Source organism: Gymnoscopelus microlampas (assembly GCF_963454915.1).
Source record: "Gymnoscopelus microlampas genome assembly, chromosome: 11".
Taxonomy (NCBI): domain Eukaryota; kingdom Metazoa; phylum Chordata; class Actinopteri; order Myctophiformes; family Myctophidae; genus Gymnoscopelus; species Gymnoscopelus microlampas.
Genome location: NC_139948.1, coordinates 17,964,907 through 17,988,881, shown reverse-complemented (window position 1 = coordinate 17,988,881; position 23,975 = coordinate 17,964,907). Strand labels below are relative to the sequence as shown.

The 23,975-nt window shown below is 44.9% G+C and overlaps 1 protein-coding gene across 1 annotated transcript in view; it reads left to right on the top strand.

Moving 5' to 3' along the window:
- The window catches only part of prkar1b (protein kinase, cAMP-dependent, regulatory, type I, beta), a 116,062-nt gene extending 107,639 nt beyond the window's left edge, over positions 1-8,423 (top strand). Inside the window, exons 10-11 of the mRNA XM_084072056.1 lie at positions 6,761-6,842; positions 8,250-8,423. Coding sequence (XP_083928182.1) covers positions 6,761-6,842; positions 8,250-8,422 — 255 coding nt within the window. The 3' untranslated portion in view covers position 8,423. The remainder of the gene's footprint in view (positions 1-6,760; positions 6,843-8,249) is intronic.
- The last annotated feature ends 15,552 nt before the right edge of the window (positions 8,424-23,975 follow it).

Sequence of the window (23,975 nt, the reverse complement as noted above, 5' to 3'; positions counted from 1 at the left end):
CAACATTGGGACTGGATGCACAGGTGATTGTTTCATGCAATCAATTCTCAGCCTGTTGTTTCTGTTGTTGTTGTTGGCTGGTGAGGCGCGACCTAGCGAAAAATGGCAGAACGGGTTTCATTTGGAGCCAGCATGAGGTTTGGAGCCAGTGTGACGTTGTCTGTTAAGGGGTCTATAACCACAAGTTTAAAGGGAATGCTGAAGGGCGATATTGCAGTACGGTAATACTTTACTGTCTGATTGCTCAAAAGTTTGTCTTGCAAATTAATAGCAATTGAAATATTGTCCCTGTCAGGTGGAAACTGTCCAAAACTGTTACTTCTTCAAAATAACACCAATGGATACAATGTATCAAGTATTATTTTATTGTTTATTGTTAATACTTCATACTTCACATGTTTCATATTTACAAAAAAAACTACAGAAAGATTTAACCATTTTCACTTTAAAAATCTTTTCGAAATAGCGAAAATACCATTTATAGCACTTTTGGCACTGCCATGCGTCAAAGTAGGGCATTAAAAACACAAAAAAGCATTAACAGTTGAAACATATGGAGTTTTCTGCCTGACAGCAACGGTATGAAGGAGTAAGTACACTTGACTATGTCAGCTTTGAGTTAAACCATGAATGAATGCTTCTTATTTTAGGACTCCGTCGTCGTGGGTGAACTTGGTGTGTGTAGTTCCTTGCTTTCTGTTGGTTTTCTCTCCAGTGAAACAGGCTGGTAATGGCCGTAACGTTGTACGCAACAGAGCCGTTCATGTGTCGGGAAAAGCTCTTTGTCTCGTAACGAGGATGGCCATTGTCCCCTAATGTGTTCAGTAAGTGATCCGTGTGTGTATGTGCGTGTATGTGTGTTCTTGCGTTACTATAGTGTGTGTGTGTGTGTGTGTGTGTGTGTGTGTGTGTGTGTGCGCGCGCGCACACACGAGCAAGTGCTTTAGCGTTAGGGTGAACCATTGCAGACACAGCCTGTGCCGGGTGGCCTCGTGTGAACAGGCTACTCAGGGTATCAACTTTCTGTCTCTCTCTCCTCTCCTCTCCTCTCCTCTCCTGTCCTCTTCTCCCCTCTCCTCTCCTCTTTTCCACCCCCCCACCCCCCCCCCCCCTCTCGCTCAGGTCTTTGTCTATCCCTTGTGTTTATTCAGCACTCGTCGCTTCCTGCATGAGAGCTGCTACATTTTGACATGCCACCCACTACCTGACACACTACGCTTCGCGTGTGGCATGTTATTGCTATTTGGGACTGAACAGCACAGGCATGCATACACCACACACAGGCACACGCTTTCTTTCTCACACACACACACGCACACACACACAATATTGTATCGCCAGCTTGAAGAATGGCTCACCTGGCGTCCCTATTTTAGACATGACAATATAGGTGACATTTTTGCTTGTAGATCTGCTATTTTTGAAAAATCGAGAAAATGTGCGCAAATCTTTGAATATATATATTTTTTAAAGCGAACATTTGTAACTCAAATCGTTGCTTCTGGGGGGTCCCTGGAACAACATATTTTGAGATGGGGGTCCGCGGCTAAATACATATACATTTTGGGGGTCCTTGACATAAAAAAGGTTGAGAACCACTGATAGCAACATAGGTTTTTTCAAAAAACTGTTAGGATTTAGAATACATTTTGTTGATTTTCTCTCACTATAAAGTCATTAACGCACGTTTGATCGGCCCCCGTCTTTCCTCCCATAACCCCCTGTCCTCTCTCTCTCTCTCTCTCTCTCTCTCTCTCTCTCTCTTTCCCACTTCTCTCCTTTCTCTCATTTCCTGTCCATACAGAAGCACATCCTGCGTTATATTATTTCCCCCCACTTAGCTGGGGGGCTGGTTAGAGCGGAGGGGCCAGCGGTGTTTATAAAGGTCTGTATCTGTGGCACTGTACAATGTGTCAGACGGTTATCTGGAGGACCACACTGGATGTGTGCACAGTGACCCCCGTGAGCGTCCCTTTTTTTACACTTCTTAAGAGTTGGAGATCAACACTCAGGATTAGGGGTGCAACAATTGATTGAAGTAATTGATTTAATCAAATAAATAATTGAGTTTAATCAGACTAATCCAATTAGTAAAATTAGAAACAAATCTATTACATTTTTTTTTTTTTTGCATCGGTTTCCACCTAATGAATCTAAGAAGTAATCGGTACAGAATAATGGCCAAGAAGATGATGGATAGTTTCAGCCCTACTCAGGGTTTCGCTGAGTGGCCGGAGGAACCCTGCACAGACCCAGCTCTGAACTGCACTGTCTCATAGCCCCTTTGTTTGGACAGAAATGGAAAAATGAAGCACGAAGCGGCCGTAAGCCACCAACGAGGAGATTCCAAACAGCATTTATATGTTCTCTCTCTCTCTCTCTCTCTCTCTCTCTCTCTCTCTCTCTCTCTCTCTCTCTCTCTCTCTCTCGTTTTCCCTCTTTCTTCCCCTCTATCAGTCTCATTCCATCCACATCTCTTGCCTATTTTTAGTCTGGTAGTGTTTGTGTCTCTTTAATCCTCTGCTTGTCGCTGAACACCCACTCTCTCTCTCTCTCTCTATATCTCCTTCGCGCTGGGTGGCATGGCCCTGTGTTTCATTGGACCTTAAACAACGACACGGGTAAATGGTGCCTGCGTGTGCACACATGCATCCTCGCACACGCGCACACACACACACACACACACACACACACACACACACACACACACACACACACACACACACACACACACACACACACACACACACTGCACTGCACTGCACTGCCGAGTGTGTTCGACACGCACAAAACTAAGAGTTAGAAAGTGCTCACAGACAGACAGACAGACAGACAGACAGACAGACAGACAGACAGACAGACAGGCAGACAGACAGGCACGCTGGCATCTCATGTGTCTTAACATCAGAGTGTGGGGGAGGCTGGGAATACTGGAGTCCTCTGGCACCGGGCCGACTGCTGTTGGCACCCAGCTAATATATGAGCATGGGTGTGTATACAATATACTGAGTGTGTGTGTGTGTGTGTGTGTGTGTGTGTGTGTGTGTGTGTGTGTGTGTGTGTGTGTGCAAACGCGCACGCACGGGAGAGAGCTAGAAAAAGATTACATGAAGAGAAAGCCTCTTGCAGATCAGTGTCCGTGTGTTGGCAACAGTGTGCGTGTTTACGATGCGTATGGATGCATCTGTGTTTGTGGACTGTTCCGTTTTAGCATGTGTGTGTGTGTGTGTGTGTGCGCGTGCGTGCGGGTAATTCCTCTCTTCCCAAGCGCCCGTAGCGCCGCTGGACTCAGTGTTTCCCACCAGTTGTGTGGATGCTCTGCCGTGCTAAGCAGCCAGCTCCATAGCATGTGACTAATTCCGAAACTGGCAAAAGCAAAAGGGGGGCAAGCCCTCCTGATGTCATCCATCCACCCCTCCAGCACTCAGGACACACAGATCCCACAGAGCTCAAATGCAGGGTCCAAAAAACCCCACCCCAACATGCTGTATACCCCCATCACGCCCCAGCCAGCCACCGTCACCTCACAGACCTAGAACCAACCAACGACCCTCGGGTGACGGCACAGAGGAGTGGTCCCGTCCAAGACGTATATGTGCACTGCACCACGGCAAACGCCCCACAACGAGGGCTGTCACCATTACATATTTAAGTTGACGATCAATTATCACTCAAGTAATTGCGATTAACGATTTAATTGTGTTTCTGTCGTTGAAAATGAATGGATAAAACGTACCTTTCTGTTTGGCTTTTAGCTTTCGTGAACAAAAGTTGCATATGGCAGATATGACAAATAACACATATATAATGACTCTATACTTCTTACTTTATACTTCAAAAAATAAACATTAATAATGATCTATTAATCTATTAATAGCAGATCTATAAGCTCAAAACGTGCCACGATGCGACGTGTTTTGAGCTTATAGATCGTCTATTTACACTATTTTTGTCATTTTTTAAAAATATATGTAATTTTCTAGCAGGGAATTGATTATGAAAAAATAATTGCAAGTATATAAAGTAATTGTGATTAGACGATTATGTAATAATTGTGACAGGCCTAACCACAACGAGGGGGGTGTTACGGCTCGGTTCGTCCCGTATAACCGCATTGCATGAAAGAAGACATCACACTGTATGCATGCACCCACGAGTGGCTCTCACCCACTCCCACAGCTCGCCCACTCCCACAGTTCACCCACTCCCACAGCTCACCCACTCCCACAGCTCACCCACTCCCACAGCTCACCCACTCCCACAGCTCACCCACTCCCACAGCTCACCCACTCCCCCACAGCTCACCCACTCCCACAGCTCACCCACTCCCACAGCTCACCCACTCCCACAGCTCACCCACTCCCACAGCTCACCCACTCCCACAGCTCACCCACTCCCCCACAGCTCACCCACTCCCACAGCTCACCCACTCCCACAGTTCATTTCAGGCACCATGCTCACATCCCGTCACGTCAAACACAACACAATCGCACCTTTGTGAGGGCCGAGAGGCTGCCGTCGAGCGACTGGCAGGCTTCTGACTCCTCGTTAAGACTCATTATATTCATATTTATCATTATTAGCCTGGCCCGGCGGAGGGGGAAAGGGGGGGGGGGGGCACACAGACGGATTAAAGTGTGGGTGAGTTTTTTGGAAACGGTCAGGTCCGCTTTTAAATACCCAGCCTGAGACGAGCTTGGGAAGTCCCCCTCATACCAACCCGACTCTGGAGAGTGCACAGATGGAACCAAAACGGACCCTTTTGGTTCCGTCTGTGCACTCTTCCGCGTTGAATTAACACCCAGGATTTGACGGTGTACCTGCAAGCAATTACAGCGTGGACGTGTAAACGTCTAGCCGCGGTCGACGTGCTACTGCAGCTCAACCCAAACATGTGCGATCCAAACCTCCGCTCCGTCACACAGTCACACAAACAGCCCGTCGGAGGGCAAGGCGTCACAGGTTAGGTTGCAGCCGCAATGCGCGACACGTGGTACGTACGAACGCGGCCGCGTTGAGGCGCGTGTGTTTCACGCGGTGCGCATAATAGTATACGTGTAGCATTAACCCTTTAAGACCTGGAACGCATCTGTGTCACTTCTTGATTTGAGCTAAAAAAGCATTATTTTACACTTTGGCTATTCAAAAATAGCAGATATACAAGCTCGTAGCGCGGCACCGAGTGCCGCGCTACGAGCTTGTAGATCTGCTATTTTTGAAAAATCGAGAAATGTGTGCAAAATAATATATTTATATTATTTTAAAGCGAACATTTTTAACTCAGATCTTTGCTTCGAGGCTGGGAGCGACGCGTGCGACGATCGATCGTTTGCACAGACTCGTGCGCGTCAGGTTTGTCGCCAGCTGTGATACAGTACGTGATGATTTGATTTGACGCGATGTGCCTCTGTCGCACAGATTAGCTGTAAATCATATTTCCGCTCTTATATATTTGTTGTTGAGGAAACATCTTGTCTGGCTTTCTCTCATGCACGGCCACATGCACACAAACACGCACGCACGCACATACACGCACGCGCACACACACACACACACATGCATGCACATAAACAAAATCCCATCCAGTGATTGGGGATAATGTGCTCTCGCTACAGAGTTCACTCAGGCTATCCAGCAGACATCAGCTGTCGGGCGCTGTGTCTTTTTTCACTCCTACGTGTGAGTGTTGTTGTTGGTGTGTGTGTGTGTGTGTGTGTGTGTGTGTGTGTGTGTGTGCGTGTGTGTGTGCGTGTGTGTGTGTGTGCGCGTGTGTGTGGTGGGGGTGGGGGGGGGCATGTAAATACACTTTATGCCTCTAGTATTTTGTATATCCCACCTAGTCTGTTTGTTTGTGGTTTGCATGCCTGTGTCTTTGTACACACACACACACACACACACACACATGCTTGTGTCTGTGTGTACATGAATGCATAATATGGGCAAGCATATCAGTAATTTGGATGCCTTTGTGCATATTTCCATGACAGTTTGTGTGTGTGTGTGTGTGTGTGTGTGTGCGTGTGTGCGTGTGCGTGTGCGTGTGCGTGCGTGCGTGCGTGCGTGCGTGCGTGCGTGCGTGCGTGCGTGCGTGCGTGCGTGCGTGTGTGTGTGTGTGTGTGCGTGTGTGTGTGTGCGTGTGCGTGCGCTTAGGGGGTCAGAGGGGGACATGCTGGTGGGAATGCCCTCATGTCTTGGACAGTGTTGTTTCCATTGTGTGGGTGAGTGTGGTGTAGTGTATAATGTTTGGGGATTAGACGATGGGTGGATGTTTCATAGGAAACATTTGTGAAGCCCATCAGAATGCCAGCATTCAGCTCTCTGCTTCCTCACTGCATTACACCCAGGAGGAAATGTAGCAGAACACATCGGGACTTGTATCAATTTCTTTATCGGGATATCTATGTGTACACATGTGTGTGTGTGTGTGTGTGTGTGCGTGCGTTTATGCACGTTGTGTGTGTGTGTGTGTGTATGTGTCCCACAGAGCAGGTGTCAGTCCCACAGCAGAAGTGGGTTAGATCCTGTGCACCTGTGCTCTTATAAGCAAAAGAATGTCTCAGTGGATAATCCTCCTGGTGATTTTCTGGCTGTGTAAAAAACATAACACCCCCTTTTCTCTTTCTTCACCCCCCTTCCCCTCCCTCTCTCTCTCTCTCTCTCTCTCTCTCTCTCTCACTCTCTCTCTCTGTGTGTCTCTCTCTCTCTTTCTCTCTCTCTCTCTCTCTCTCTCTCTCTCTCTGTCTCTGTGTCTCTCTCCCAGGGAACGGCGTCGGTCCTGCAGCGCAGGTCTGACAATGAGGAGTACGTGGAGGTGGGTCGCCTGGGACCCTCTGACTACTTTGGTGAGTAGATCTGGACCAAGGTTTCCATTGGTCAATTAAGACGCAAATTGACCATTAAAGATAAATATTCCCGTATATCTATCACTCATCCATTCTGACTACCTTGTTCCTTTAGGCGTGTGACACCCCCGCATGAAGGAGTAGATAGTGGATAAATGCAGGAACAGCACCGTGCATCTGTCATAAAGTGGTGGAATAAGATGCGCTGTGTTACGATAACGAGGTGTAGCGATCAGTTGAGGGGTGCACGCGACACGCACGCATCTGCAAACACACACGTGATGTGTGTTACATTATGGCCGGTCAATTGAACGCATTTAATAAAATCTTGTCGGTCACGTTCACCGGCCAGAAGAAAAGAAGCTTAGCGGAAACCCTGATCTGGACTAAGGCAGACCACCCCCCCCCCCTCTTCCATCTTGGCTCCACATACAGAGCCGTTAGTCAAGACAAAAACCAGCCTTCATCACCTCTATTATTGAGCAATTATGGCTCCTCTGTACACTGTACTCACGGAGGCAAAAAAAAAATTAAAACAAGGCCCAAAAATAGGAACCCTGGGCTCCAACTTAAAATGTCTAAATTAGATTTAATTACACTGTAAAATCGAGAGTGTTCATTTAACCCGGAGCATGAAAATGAAACTAGACAGACCCTTATATTTCCGTTTGGAGGGTGTGAGCTCTCCCGCAAGTCTTACCGTCTACTGTAGCAATTGTTATCAACTCTGTTCAAACTAAGGCTGGCCAATGTATCAATATTCTACTGAGATCTTGATATGAAACTAGATATCATCCGGGGATCTTGGATATTGTAATATTGTCCTGGTTTTAAAGGCTGCATTACTGGAAAGTGATGTCATTTTCTGACCTTAACTGACTGGTCTAGCTGTTCTATTATTTGCCTTTACCCACTTAGTTACTGTTATAAGCATTACTGATGATTGTTTACCCAAAATGTAATGGTGTAAATATGTTCTTTATTTATAAAGCACTTTTCTAAACATGAGTCACAAAAGTGCTGCACAAACATGGAACAGAATACACAACAAAAACAAGCGTTTCACAAAGGTAATAAACGAAAATGCCGCGCTATAGAGCTTGTATATCTGCTATTTTTGAACAGCCAAAGAAATCTAAAAATGACACACAGACGCGTTCCTGGTCTTAACCCATTAAGACCTGGAACGCATCTGTGTCACTTTAGATGTCTTTGGCTATTCAAAAATAGCAGATATACAAGCTCGTAGCGCGGCACCGAGTGCCGCGCTACGAGCTTGTAGATCTGCTATTTTTGAAAAATCGTGAAAAAATATTTTTTATATTTTTTTCCAAAAAACTGTTGGGATTTAGAAAACATTTTACGTATCGGAGACTCAGGGCTTAACCCCCGTGGTTCATCCTCCAGGTGAAATCGCCCTGCTCTTGAACCGCCCGAGAGCCGCCACGGTCGTGGCCCGAGGGCCCCTCAAGTGCGTGAAGCTGGACCGGCCCCGCTTCGAGCGCGTCCTGGGGCCCTGCTCCGAGATCCTCAAGAGGAACATCCAGAGATACAACAGCTTCATCTCCCTCACCGTGTGAACAAACACGCAGGTCCTAGGGGGTTCCCACCAGCACAGGGGGCGGGTGATAAGAACATCAAGAGTTTTTTTTTGTGGGGGGGGGGCGGGGGGGTGTGGGAGGGGGGGTCATGGGGTTACAGTACGTCCACGACGGCGTGAGGGCGCTTTGCTTCCCGCCTTTTGGTTAATTTGTTTGTTTTTGCGCGTTTTCCTTCCTATATTGATCTTGTGCACTTTGACTTGACCTGTGCTGTCACGTAGCTTTATATATATACTGTATATATATATAAAAAAAGAAAACACCATGGAAATCAGGAAATGGATGGGATTCAGTGAGTTCATGTACATGAGTCATAATATAAATTATACGAAACATTAAGAGACCACAATGAAATGATCCGTTTCTCTGCTTTATTATTTATAGGTACGTGTTTGAGTAAAATGAACGTTTTGTTTTATTCTATAAACTACTTTTTATTTCTTCTCAAATTCCAAACACATTGTCATTTAGAGTAGGGGTTCCCAAGGGTCCTTATAAGCTACGACGATTTGCGGTTACAAAGTATAGTCGTAAGAATAGACGAGAAACTAAGCAAAACTTCCAGCTACTGTATCACTCCTCCACCAACACAGTGGTCCGTGAAAATATCAACTACGTGACAGTGGTCCTTGGTGCAAAACTGTTTTGGCTGACCCCTGATTTAGAGCATTTATTTGCAGAAAAGTGATTTCAGACCTCGAAAAATGCACAATACTAATGTTTTAACTTTGGAACAATAACGCTGATTTATTTAACTAAGGTACTACTAGCATTGTTTTTGCCATCAAGCTGCATTCATGTTTTTAAGAAACATTTGGAGTGGTCTCTTGATTTTTTCCATAGCTATGTACATGTGTGTGTATATGTCATCTGTATATGATGCATGCTTTGAGAATGAAGAAGGCCTACAGTTGCACTTCTATGTATCTATGAAGGGTTGGGTTTGACTGAATTCAGAACTCAAGGAGGTCAGGTGATGTTTACGTACAGCGGGACAAAGTAGGTATGAGTTTTCTTTGCTCGCTGGCTGCAGTTTGCCTTTGTTTGTTTGTTTGTTTGTTTGTTTGTTTGTTTGTTTGTTTGTTTGTTTGTTTGTTTGTTTGTTTGTTTTGTTTGTTTGTTTGTTTGTTTTGTTTGTTTGTTTGTTTGTGTTGGAGTTCTGGCTTAAGGGTGCGTGGTGCCATATGTCAAATCAGACCCACTACCTGACTGCACAGAACTCTGTTAACTTAAAACCTAGAAGTAGCGACATGAAAATATATACTGTATTCTTGGCTGTTTCATTGGATCTTGATGCTTTTTTTTAATGTGTCATTTTACTTCAGGTACAGGTTAACCCCTTAAACCCCATATGGTTGAGCGGAGTCCGTCAGGGCTCTATGCTAGTGTCTTTTCTGTTTTCTGTTACTGTAGGGAAAGCTTTCGCTGAAAATAGCCGGTCGACAAGTCGATCTGCTATTTTCAGCGCAAGCTTTCCCCACAATACCGATGCTGGGGTTTAAGTGGTTAAGTGTTAATTGGATGGGGGGGGGGGTTGGGATTGGTTTAGACTCTGGTCACGCCTGGGCGATGTGCGCCACTTACAACGCGGTGTGTGGCTTTTTATTTTGAAGGAGGTTCCCTCTGTCCCGATATTTTACTGAAACGCTTCAGTCCAGTCTGTGAACTGTTCTGCACCAAAGGCGCAATAGTTTTAGCAGTTAACTGTACACAGACACACACACACACACACACACACACACACACACACACACACACACACACACGTCTGAAACACACAAACAAGGACAGATGTGATCACAAAAACACACAAACAGACACCCACATATAAACACACACATGCACACACACACTGTCTCAGGACTATATGAATCTTCTACCCATACAAAATGTCTTACTGGGTGTTTTTTTAAGCTGATTTTTTGTCCACGTTTTTGTTCGCTAGATGAGATCTTTTGCACCTCTTTTCAGTTGCTGATGTTGGGTGAATACAGCGGGTTTGTTTCAGATGTTTTTAAAGACACAATTTCATGTTCTAAATGTGTAAATCAGAGAAATGTCAAAGAACTACTTGCGTTGCTTTCTTTCTTTCTTTTCGTCTTGAGATGTCATCTATTTTCCAAGTTGCACAATTGACGCGACGATGTTATATCAATCGAACATGTAGAAAAGCATCTGCACTCTCTTTCTCTCTCTCTCGCTCTCTCTCTCTCTTTCTCTCTCTGTTTTCTCGTTTAAACCTTTCAAACCCATCTTGAGCAAATAAAAGACAAGCTTCTGAAAAAGCCACGTGTTTTGGGTGGTTATTGTGAATGTTGGGGGTCACTGTCTCACATTCCTTCTCTTCTTAACCCATTGATACCTGGAACGCATCTGTGTCACTTTAGATGTCTTTGGCTATTCAAAAATAGCAGATATACAAGCTCATTTTTGAAAAATCGTGAAAAATATTTTTTTTAAATATTTCTTTCCGAAAAATTGTTAGGATTTTGAATTTTTAGACGCGGCCTCAGGTCTTAAAGGGTTAACCCATCTCTTTCTGACATTCCCTCTTCCTTCCCTGATTGGGTCTTTATTTTCACTTCTACCGCTTGCTTTGCTCGCCCTCCCCTCCCTCGACATCGCTGTCACCTCTTTCTCTCCAGCACAGAGCCCATTCTTCCCTCTATTCTAGCCTCCTTTTCTCCCTCAGCTTCTCCATTCATCCCATGTTCCTTCTCTCCACCTCTCGCTTCTCCCTCCGTCCCTGTTGTTCCTGATCTTTGTCCCTCCTGACACCTTTTATTTCCACCCCCTCCCTTTTCTCCATTTAGTCGCTCTGCCAATAGGCTCTATGCACAGCAGCCATATTGGGAATGAATTGGGCCCCTTCCTTACTTCCTTCACAGGTGTTACCAATGATACTAATTAAGGCTCTGTTCCATTTAGTGTGGCATAGTGGTTGTCTTATTTTCCATAACTCTGAGAGTGTACAAATGGAACCAAATGGACCCTTACGGGTCCATTTGGTTCCATTTGTACACTCTCAGAGTTACACACCCACCGTAAGGGGTGTTTCCCGTTAAGTGTTTCTAGTGAGGCAACATGCACGATATCAGCACCCTGACCAGAATGGAACAGAGCCTTCATTAGTATCATTGGTAACACCTCTGAAGGAAGTAAGAAGAGGCCCAATTTCTTTCCAATATGGCTGCTGTGCATAGAGCCTATTGATTCTGTTTGTGTGATTGCTGTTGTATCCTACCCCCAGTGGTGGAAAAAGTACTCTTTTTTTTTTTACTTAAGTAAAAGTATCAATACTGGCATGTAGAAATACTCTGTTACAAGTAAAAGTCTGGATTTCAGAATTGACTTGAGTAAAAGTACAAAAGTATTGGTATCAAAAACGTTGAAAGTACGGTACTCATTATGCAGAATATCCCATTTCACAAGTTTTCAAATGTAAAAAAAATCTTTTGAAAATAGCAGATCTACAAGCTTTGAACAGGGGTCAAAGGGGACCGCCCACCCTGGCAAGCACTTGGAATTGTAGGAGTTGAGGCATTACATTTAGTTTGACTCGGTTCCGCACAGATAAATATGGTGGAACCGAATATTGTGGAAAATCTACAAGCTCACAAGCTTGTAGATCGTCTATTTTCAAAATGTTTGTCTCTTTCTTAGATATTTGACAATTTGGCCAATGTTTGACCATTGTTTATGGTATAGTTTGTTGACGCAGTAACATCGTTTTTATTATATTTTGTATGTTTTTAGAGGTAATACAAAAAGTCCTTAAATTGTCACTTTAGAAATGTGCAGATACCCTGTGTATACACCTGTACTGTATGTTGGTTTGTTTACTGTTGAGTGAGAAAACAATGCTGCGCATTAAGCAAATCATCTGGGAACCCCTTCAAAAAATCATTTGGGCCACAGTTTGAGAACCACTGCACTAAATAGTAGAGTCAAAAATGGAGGTTCCGTGACCATCCTTTGGCAAGTAAGGTTTGACGATTGATTTGACCTCTATGGACCCTTTAGAAAAGATTTAGCCCCCAGGTCCCTCCCAAAAATCCTGGCATTTTTTGCTAGACAGCCAAATTCAAAATGGCGCCCGGCGCCATCTCTAAAAATTTACTTTTGATCTGAATGACCTAGAATCATGTATGAAGGCACTTTTCCATACAAGTCAACCATGAGGATTCCAAATCTGACACAATTTTAATTGTAAGACCTTGTTTTGACTCCGAAATTCAAGATGGCCGACATCCAGTAGAGTAAAAACTTATACCCAGGGGGCAAAGGGGGGTATGCTGCATTTGCCCTGCCATAAAAGGTTGGCCACCAGAAATAATATCTATGACCCAGTAGGATCACAACCTATATGGACAACCCGGTCACCTTGCTGCTGGAAATCCAATATGGCCGCCTCAATATTATCAGAAAGTAGCTTTGGCAATAACTTTTGAACCAGATGGGCTAGAAATAAAAACTTGGTGTCTATTTCATGGTTTCAGAGCATGAGAAACTCAATGGAATACTTATCTTTATGATTGGGTGTGTCTGGACCTTTCATTTGCATATTTCCAAGATGGACGCCACGCGAAAATGAGTTTTACTATGACTTTTACAGTGACAGCTGACTGTTATGGCAACAAGTCTGCTTTTTAAGCAATATGAACACATTTGGTCAGTTTGAGCTTTAATTTATATGTTGTCAATATGGCAGACCCACACCATGAGTCTGGTCAGAGTCGTGTAATCCGGGACACAGAGATGGTAGTCAAGGTCATGGCAGCAGTGGAGACTAACCCATGATCAACATATCTACAGGACAGTGTGCTGATTCCACAGTCAAGGACGACTTGATGAGTGTGAAAGAACTGGGAGGCACTGAAGGCACTGTGTGAGTCACTGTCCAGTGAACAGAAGAAGACAAGCATAATGAAGCTTAACACTTTCTACACTCAAAACACATCATCTAAAATATCTAAGGGGAAAACCTCAGCACCTGGCAAGAGCAATGAAATTACTGCCCTCCTGCGCATGACCCAAATCATAGCCAGTGGTGGAGAACTCAACCTTGTCTTTATAGGCAACCACGAGTGCAGTGACTTCCCCCCTTCCCTCTTCCAGGAAGATGGCAGGATGAGAACAGGTACCAAGGCAAGCCTTGTTAATGTCCTGAAAGAGGAGACCAAAGTTGCATGCATCCCTGACCTGCCTACAGAAGACATAAAAACAGCAGTAGTTATTGATGCCATGTATGCCATGCGCCATTGGTCGTTCCTGAAAGGTGAAGCATTTGGAACAATCGCTGAACGATACCAACGTCTGCTGTTGAATGATGTGCCTGCTGGCACAGAGATCATTAGCTTCTGTTTTGACCGGTACAGTGGACCTAGTCTTAAGACAGCTGAGCAAGAACACAGATATGCTTGACCAAAACCTGCCAAAGAATATGAAGTCAGTATGCATTACACAGCTCCAGATCCTCAGGAGTTTTTTGCTGTGTCAGCTAACAAGGCAAACCTATTGAGTTTCCTCTGTGACGAATGGTGTGAAAATGAGAAACTTACTTAAGGCGGCCCTTGGTCCAACACATCTTTACCTGGGTGGGGGGGTTAAAGAAGAGACAAGGAGTGTGGTGATCAATGAGGGGTCTATTGAAGATGTCCCTGCACTAGAATCCACACAACAGGAGGCTGATACAAGAATAATACTCCACACCCTGTACAGCGTCCAGAATGACAAAGTTGACAGAGTTCTCATCCATGCCAATGACACAGACAACATCATCATGTGCCTTTACTATGCAGCAACCCATCTCAGATGCCTTCCAGAGCTGTGGGTGAGAACAGAGCAAAATTCATACCTTCCTCTCCATCAAATGGTATCAGCACTGGGGCTCGCACAGTGTCGTGCCCTGCCCTTTATCCATAGTTTAAGTGGCAGAGATACTGTACCACCAGCTATCCCTTCTTCACTGGGAAGAAGGCATGGTTCAAGGCCATCATGCGTCTGGATCTCTGCACTTGAGGAGTTTGGTGAAAACTCTTATGATTCCCTCTCAGATGACGTCCATAAATCCGGCACGAGACCTCACAATTGCTGTATATACATCCAAAGAGGACCACCAGGAGGATTTTGACCTGAGTAAGCTTAGAGTGTACAAGTTCCTCAATAATAGATCAACCCTCTTAAAGCTGCTGCCCCCGACAGAGAATGCCTTTGACCTGCACCTGAGAAGAGCTGTCTCTCAGTGCTAGCAATGCAGTCCCCCTTGCATCTACCGAGCCAGCCTGGCCTGTGTCAATGAACAAGGCAATATCATGCAGCTGTATCAAAGGCTGCCAAAAAAAACTGTTCCCGTGCAAAGAAGGCAATTCCATGCTACTTAGGATGCCGTTGCCAGGGACTGGAGACACGATGCAGCAGGATCAGTGCAACACATGACAACAGTGACAGTGAATAGCATTGTACCATAGTATCATTGGCTTTAGAAGCAGGCAAGACAGCACCATAGAGGTCAAAATGAACCTTTTGTAGGCAACCTCAATTCCGCCTTTACTCTATTTGTCACTAAGTAGTCTATCTTTTGTTATGTTACTTGAATGCATACCACTATGTTAATTTGTATAGCCCTAAAGTTGAAGTTTATGGCAAGTCTTGGAGTGTGCATGTGTCGGTTTATATTGTATTTAGTTTATTAAAATGATACATAAGATACGTTGTGGGCTTTTTCTCCGATTTTCTCTGCAATCATCCCCACAACTATAGATCTATAAATCAATAAATCTGAGGGGAAATGTAATACCATACATTATTTATGACTGCAGCCATATTGACAACATATAAATTAAAGCTCAAACTGACCAAATGTGTTCATATTGCTTAAAAAGCAGACTTTTTGCTGTAAAAGTCATAGTAAAACTCATTTTCGAGTGGCGTCCATCTTGGAAATATGCAAATGAAAGGTCCAGACACACCCAATCATAAAGATAAGTATTCCATTGAGTTTCTCATGCTCTGAAACCATGAAATAGACACCAAGTTTTTATTTCTAGCCCATCTGGTTCAAAAGTTATTGCCAAAGCTATTTTCTGATAATATTGAGGCGGCCATATTGGATTTCCAGCAGCAAGGTGACCGGGTTGTCCATATAGGTTGTGATCCTACTGGGTCATAGATATTATTTCTGGTGGCCAACCTTTTATGGCAGGACAAATGCAGCATACCCCCCTTTGCCCCCTGGGTATAAGTTTTTACTCTACTGGATGTCGGCCATCTTGAATTTCGGAGTCAAAACAAGGTCTTACAATTAAAATTGTGTCAGATTTGGAATCCTCATGGTTGACTTGTATGGAAAAGTGCCTTCATACATGATTCTAGGTCATTCAGATCAAAAGTTAATTTTTAGAGATGGCGCCGGGCGCCATTTTGAATTTGGCTGTCTAGCAAAAAATGCCAGGATTTTTGGGAGGGACCTGGGGGCTAAATTTTTTCTAAAGGGTCCATAGAGGTCAAATCAATCGTCAAACCTTACTTGCCAAAGGATGGTCACGGAACCTCCATTTTTGACTCTACTAAAAGCCTCCAGCTTTGACACATTCCCCCTCATCTTAGAAGCTGTTAAATCAACTGAGGAATGTGCCCTCAACTCAGTGCCATTTTGTTTAGTCGTCCACCCGACCCCACCCCCAAAACCCTGTCTTCATTCTGACAATATATATATATATATATAATATATAACACACACACACACACACACACACACACACACACACGCACATGAATGTACACATGTTGCCCTGTGGAACACAGTGGAACGCACGTTGGCCTGACACCCTAAAGCTTAGAGAGCTTTGATTCCCCCTTATATAAACATTTGTAAGGTGCTTCAAATAAAAGCAAATTGCATTTTTTTATGTTTTAAGTTGTTAGAACGGCTGGCTTGAGGAATTTTCCTCACAGCCCAAATCCCGCGGGCACTTCCATTTAAGGCTCTACTAATCTCATGCCATAAACCATAAAATAATTCATTTTTTTTCTTTTTTTCTAGACCAATGGTTCTCAAAGTGGGGTCCAGGGACCCTCGGGGGTTCCTTGAGGGGGCTCTGAATGTACCCTTACGGCCTGCGACTGAGAGTGGTCCATTTGTTTCCATTCATATCCTCTCAGTTCTAGACCACAATGTCACATCATTCACCTCGCGTTGGCTTTCACTTTCGCTCTTGACTCTTGAACTTGTGGAGTGGAAGAGAGTGCCGAGCTGTTGGCTTGGTCCGGCCACAGCTCACTCCAAAGGCACGGTGTGAAAGTAGAAGTGAAATTCTAGATTCCCAAAGGAGAAGGGAGAAGCATCCTCCCCTGATGGTAACAACCCAGAATCCACGTGCACCGTGGCACACCTATCCATTTATCCCGGCACAAAGCTCTCAACCTGATCCGCGTGTGTGTGTGTGTGTGTGTGTGTGTGTGTGTGTGTGTGTGTGTGTGTGTGTGTGTGTGTGTGTGTGTGTGTGTGTGTGTGTGTGTGTGTGTGTGTGTGTGTGTGTGTGTGTGTGTGTGTGCGTGTGACTGGGCACCACAACACATCCTGTGTGGGCTTCATGAGGGCTGGAGTTGGCACTCATGCCACCTGGACACTAAGAGCTATTAAGATGAAGACTTGACACCCAGTGGCGCTCTGCCATCTCTGCAGAATAACAGCGCACGGCTAAATGCACGCGCTTCCTTGTCTGTGCACATTTTCACACACTCCCTCACCACCTGTTAATTCAGGTCAGTGAGTTCACAGTCACGGTGCTGGCCTCCTGCGTACACACAGAAATATAATGCTTCATTTACGGTTCTTTAAAAGGCTATACAGCATGTTCCCCCAAAGAACCATCATCTAAATGATTAAAGAACCATTTTATTTAGTGAATCGTTCTTCATGCTCCTCATCCTTTTTTGTCAAAGAACCATTTTTTGATGGTTATTTGAATCACCTTTACCCACTTAAACCCTGGCACCTAAATATATTTTTACTATGTAACTTTCCTCTTCTGCCCCGGATTTGAACCCGGCTTCCTGTGCAAGAGCAGATTTGTTTTTTACGATTGAGCTAATAGAGCATGCCTGCTTGCTCGGGGGATGAATTGAATCGTGTCAGATCCTGTGTCTAGGTGAGACATGACCTTTGACACGATCTAAATGTCTCAATAGAAGAGCAGGAAGCAGCGGCGGACTGGCCATATGGCGTACCGGGCAAATGCCCGGTGGGCCGCTGGGCCAGTGGGCCACTGGGCAAAAAAAAAAAAAAAAAAAAAAAAAAATTTTTTTTTTTTTTTTTTTTTTTTGGAAAAATATATTTTTAAAAATGTTTTAGGGTTATTACGGTCATATCCGAGTCGCGCGGCCCAATTATTAGTTACGTTAATGTTTGGGCTGGGATGCTTTCCAGCAGGCGCCTCAGTGCGGCCGCAGAGTTCATGTGCAGGGCTGGGCTGGCTCAGTTAAACGCCCCCCCCCCCCCCCCCGTTGACAAAATGGGGGGGGGGGGGGGGGGGTGGGCCGGTCCGGACCAAAATGCCAGGGCTGAATTTTGGTCCCAGTCCGGCCCTGGCAGGAAGACAAAATGCAACCACACCAATTGTATAAGTTATATTGTGTTAACATACTCCACCATGCCAAAATGACATTTTATTCATTAAAAAGATGTTACATAGTGAGGCTTTAATAGGTGAACATTCATCGAAAATAGCAGCTCTACGATCATCTCAATGCGACATGTTGTGAGCTTGTAGATCGTCTATTTTCGATAAAGATATCTAAGCAGCGGTCTAAAGAACCGGTCTGGGTTCCAGTTGGCACCTTCTATTTTCTGTGTAGTCCAAAGATACAGCTTCTACTGTAGTTCCTCTTTCCTTCTGAAAGACTCTGAAAGACACGATCCCGTCAGCTGGTATGACTCTGTGGGAATCGTCTTTTTCTTTTTTTCCCCAAGCCACTGCTTCCGTTTGTGATCAGATACGGTTGTAGCAGGGATACTGTATGTCAAGTAGCGTTAAATGGTGATATCTTGAAACGGCGTATATAAATTGTGCCGTGGTGTGAATGTCACGAGGCTTGGAAACACATGTCATTGTTGCAAGTGGAAACATCGCTGAGATAATTTGTTATGTTGTTATGCTTCGAGCCAGTTCATTATATTGTTGCCAGGCAGGCTCTCGCTGCCAAAAAAAAAAAAAAAAAAAAAAACACTGAAAGAGCTGTAGATTGCTTTTAGCTCTGCCTGCTCAAAAAAAAAGACCACCGCCAACCGTAGCGAGAGAGAGAGAGAGAGAGGTGATCGGGACTAAGGAGGAGGCTACTCACTCATGAGACATTTCAGCAGGAATGCCACCACCACCTGGCTGCACCCTCGCCCCACCCCGTACTGTGTGCCACCCTCCCTCATGCACAGCTCATGTACTCTCTCCTCAGGTGTTCTTACCGTACCTTGGCCCACGTTTCATTTAGTTCATTTTTGCTCCTCTCTGTCGTGTGTGTTATGGGGTTCGTATTATCCACGTAATATCCCTTTATTTCCTGCGTCTATGCTCGTTAACTTTCAGTACCTCATCTGTCCAGTCGTTCATGAGTCCACCTCTCTCCCCCCCCCCCCCCCCCCTCTCTCTCTCCTCCATTGTCCTCCCTCTTCCATTCCTTCATCTCACACACTGTTGTGTTGGCAGGCATGTGTGGAGTGTGACAGAGAGGGCAGCAGCCTGAGAGTTCAGTGGTGTGAAGTAACTAAGTACATGTACTCAAGTACTGTACTTAAGTACATTTTTAAGGTATTTTTTACTTTACTTAATGAGTATTTCAAATTTTCAATACTTTTACTTCTACTCCACTACATCTCAGAGGCAAAAATTGTACTTTTACTCCATTACAATTATTTGAAAACTTACTTGTTACTTTGTAGATTTAGATTATTATTACAAAACATACATGAACCACTTCAACCCTATACATTTCGGCCATTTGAAAATAGCAGATCTACAAGCTCATTGTGAGCTTGTAGATCTGCTATTTTCAAACGATTTTCATACATTTGAAAACTTAAAATGGGACATTCTGCACAATGAGTTTACTTTTACTTTTGGTACTTTTTGATGCCAATACTTTCGTACTTTTACTCAAGTACACTTTGAATTCCGGACTTTTATTTGTAACAGTGTATTTCTATATTGCAGTATTGATACTTTTACTTAAGTAAAACATGTGAGTACTTTTTCCACCACTGGGCAGTATACATGGAACTGATTCTCCCCACCGGCCAGACTTGCCTCTCAACAGAGCATGTTCGTTCAAAAATAGCAGATATACCAGCTCATAGCTCATGTCAAGGACCCCCACAATTATAAGTATTTGGCTGGGGAACCCCATCTCAAATGTTGTTCCAGGGACCCCCCCAGAGGCAAAGATTTGAGACCTGGAGAGGAAGAGGAGCGTAGGAGATGATGGGTTGGGGACGAGGCAGTGGTGGCTGGTAGAGAGAGAGAGAGAGAGAGAGGGAGAAGGAAGGAAGGGATCAGAGTGAATACTGTGATTATCCTGCATGGTTTACACAGTATTCCAGATGATGGGAGGCCTAAACGCTGCGCTGTGGTCTGACGTGACCCGCTGGGTTGGTGTGAAAAACAACTCATTTAGCCAAACCGACTCCCGATTCTGAAAGAATTTACTGCAGTATGGGAATGTCTTGCCCCTTCAATTTGGAGGACGACTGCTTTATAGTGCATCCTTCCAAATTCCACGTTTTATATCACCGTTGCCAAGAATTTACAAGATAAGATTGCTCTGGGAGACTCTCTCTGTGTGTGTGTGTGTGTGTGTGTGTGTGTGTGTGTGTGTGTGTGTGTGTGTGTGTGTGTGCGTGTGCGTGTGTGTGTGTGTGTGTGTGGGGGGGGTGTGTGTGTGTGTGCGCGTGTGTGTGTGCGTGCGTGCGTGTGCAGTATATGTTCATTGTCTATTTGCTGCAACCAATAACCAGACACAGAAGAACCAGCTGTGGTCTCGTGAGAAGATGTTTTATTTGGTGCTACATATTTAGATCTGGCACGGTGAGCGTACCACCCCCGCCCCCTCGGGCGTGTGACACCCCCCCCCCCCCCCATTCGCTCTCCCTCGTCTCTCTTTTGTTTCTGAGTTCCCATAGCGGACATCTCCAGGCTAATTAAAAATGCCTGTCAGCAGATTAACCGCCACGTATATACCCGACGGAGATCTCTGTTGACCACCATCTGAGTGAGACCCCCACCTGAGACCCCCACACCCTGGTGAGAAATTAGCCCACGATTGACTGTTTTAATCACCCAAGCCTTTGATACACAGGTCTGGTGTGTGGAGCTAGAGACTCTGGCTCCAGAGAGATGAAGTTGCCATCCCAGGCCAGAGCTATATAAGCCCAGCTGGTTTGGAGGGGTTGGGGCGTGGGGGGGCATCTCAGCTCTCTCCCCGGGTTCCTGACTCTGGTGCTCTAATACACTGGTTCTCAACCTGTTCAGGCCGTGACCCCCAAAATAATCATATTTGAACTGGGGACCCCCCAAAATGATCATATTTGAACTGGGGACCTCCCCCCACCCTGACAAGCACTTGGGATGTAGGCGTTATACAACGCCTCGCAAAGCACAAGCTCACAAAGGCGTTGTGAGCTTGTAGATGTACTATTTTCAAAATGTTTGCCTCTTTCTTATATTATTTGACAATTTGGCCGATGTTTGACCAGTTTTTATAGTATAGTTTGTTTATTACTTTTGATGCAGTATTTTTCTTTTTTCTTGAAAAGGTCCTGTCCTTCAATTGTCACTTCACTGTCATCTGGGGACCCCCCAAAATCATTTGGGGACCCCCCCCCTGGGTCTCTAATACTCTGGTTCTCAAAGTGGGATCCAGTGGGTCCCTAGTAAAAATGATTCATAGTTAATCAAGAAATTGACCATTACAGGTCTGTAACTCTGAAATGGAACCAAATGGACCCTAACTGGCCCCGTTTGGTTCCATCTCCACACTCTCTGAGTTATGGGGGTCCGTGGGGCCTACCAATGCATACCAAACCGGGGGTCCTTGAAATGAAAAAAAGATTGAGAACCACTGCTCTTAATAATCCTGACCCCCAGGGGTCAGAGGTCACCACCTAGTCGGGGTCACAGGTGAGTGAGCAGCAGAGCCTGATGGGATTGTGTAGGAGGAGGTTTGTAGGGATGAGGGTTCTAAAGGGCCGGGGGTCAGGAGAACATCACAAGGTCCGGCTCACTTCAACACCATGCCTTTTTAGTTTGGGGACGAGGGAGGGGGGTAAATGAATGCACTGACCAATGGCTGTGTGTTAAGTGACTTGGGGAACAATACTGTGCAAAGGTCTTCCTCGTAAAGCCGTGATCTTACTCACGGACACACAAGTTGAAAGGCTTCGCAAATTGCACGATTTATTCCTCAAATTAATTTTAAATTAATTTTGTCTCTCCTATTCGAGTCACATGCCCCTCGCCTTGTTTGTCCCCAGTTTGACGCGGCCGGCATGACCGCCTCGGACGGAAGGGCAAAGAACAAAGGAAAGAAAGAAAGTAGGAAAGACAGAAAGACAGAAAGAAAGAAAGAAAGAAAGAAAGAAAGAAAGGAGGGAGGGGAGGGGGAAGATACCATCTGTTTGTTTTTCTTCCTTTTCTTTCCCAAGCTTGTTATCGTTCCTCATTTCCTGTTGGACGACGAGTAAATAATTCACATGTACACATACATGTAGCGACACTGTGACCTGGGCCTGGTCCCCCCGTATGACCGAGGCCTCGCTATTCCCGTCCGACGGACCCTCGCACAGCTCGTCTGCATTATGAAGGCTAGAGGAACTAAACCAAACAAAGTGGACTTCAGACGTTTTGAGGGGGGGGGGGGGTCAGCAGTGTTGGAAAAAGTACTCACTTTTTTTTTTACTTGAGCAAAAGTACAAAAGTATTGGTATCAAAATGTACTTGAAGTACCAAAAGTAGAAAGTACTCATTATGCAGAATGTCAAATGTGTAAAATGTATATAAATCTTTGATTTGCGACGCATTGCGACGCATTGTGAGCTTGTAGATCGGCTATTTTTTAATGGCCGAAAGGCTGAAGTGGTTCATGTATGTTTTGTAATAATAATCTAAATCTAATCTAAGTAACTAGTGACTAAAGTTTTCAAATAATTGTAGTGCAGTAAAAGTTTACAATATTAGCCTCTGAGATGTAGACGATCAGAAGTAAAAGTACCGAAAACTGGAAATACTCCAGCAAAGTAAAAAATCCCTCAAACTTTTACTCAAGTACAGTGCTTGAGTAAATGTACTCAGTTACTTTACACCACTGGCGGTCAGTATGCATTTCTCTCCGTGTGAGTGAGATATTTCCTTCCCATTGCGTGATGCACATGACTCCGCAAGTCTCCTGCCCACGTTGGGCCCGGGACAACACAATCCATCTCTTCTCCTCGACTCCCCAACCCCGCTCCCAGGGGAGGCGTTCCTGCAATCGTCTCAATTGGTTCCCTTATTCCGTGCCTCCTACTCTCCGAGGAGTCGTTCGGGGGGCTTTCGGGGCCACAGATCATAAACGTCAAAAAACTCTTGTTCTAATCACATTAGGGAAGACGAGGGGGAATGGAATGAGCTCTGGTCCCTGTTGGATAGTTTAGGAAATGATCTCGGCGCTAATGTTTATAGATCTGCGGCTTTCAGGCATTTCGGAGCGATGGCCGGGTCCACTGGACTCGCTACAGTAGGATTCCTGTTGCGGGGAGAGAAAAAAAAGCCGAAAGCATTTGTGTCTAAATCAATTTAGTTCCTGAGCTTGAAGGGTGGACTGTCAAATTGTCAGGAGTCATCCTGGATAGATTGAGAGGCTACGAGGCCTTGCACATCCCCCCCCCCCCAGGGGAATGATCATGTCATGTGTCACTGTGGGTTAGATGTGAAGCCTGTATTTCACTGAGCTGTCTCTTGCATCTCAGAGCACTCTAATCCAGCGGTTTCCCCCGACGGTGTGCCACGAGACAGGTCCAGGTGTGCCTTGGGAATTTCGTTCCAGCCACACATTATTATTGCGATATAAACACCTGTACAAAATGTTCAAGGATTTATTTCTTAAATATTCTATATCAGTGGTTCTCAAACTTTTTCATGTCAAGGACCCCCAAAATGATATGTATTTGGCTGCGGACCCCCATCTCAAAAATATTTTTTGGCAGGGATTTTTCAAAAATAGCAGATCTACAAGCTCATAGCACGACACTCGGTGCGGCGCTATGAGCTTGTATATCTGCTGTTTTTTAATAGCCAAAGTATGAGATATGGTTAAAGCGGTTACGATTATTGTGACGCTATGTTAACTAATTTGGCTGGGGACCCCTTGGTACCGCCCCAAGGACCCCTGGGGGTCCCCGGACCCCACTTTGAAAACCAATGTTCTATATCAGTACTTTGTGTGCAATAATGTCCTAATATAGAGAGACAAATACTAATACATGTCTATCCATTTTGGGCCTATA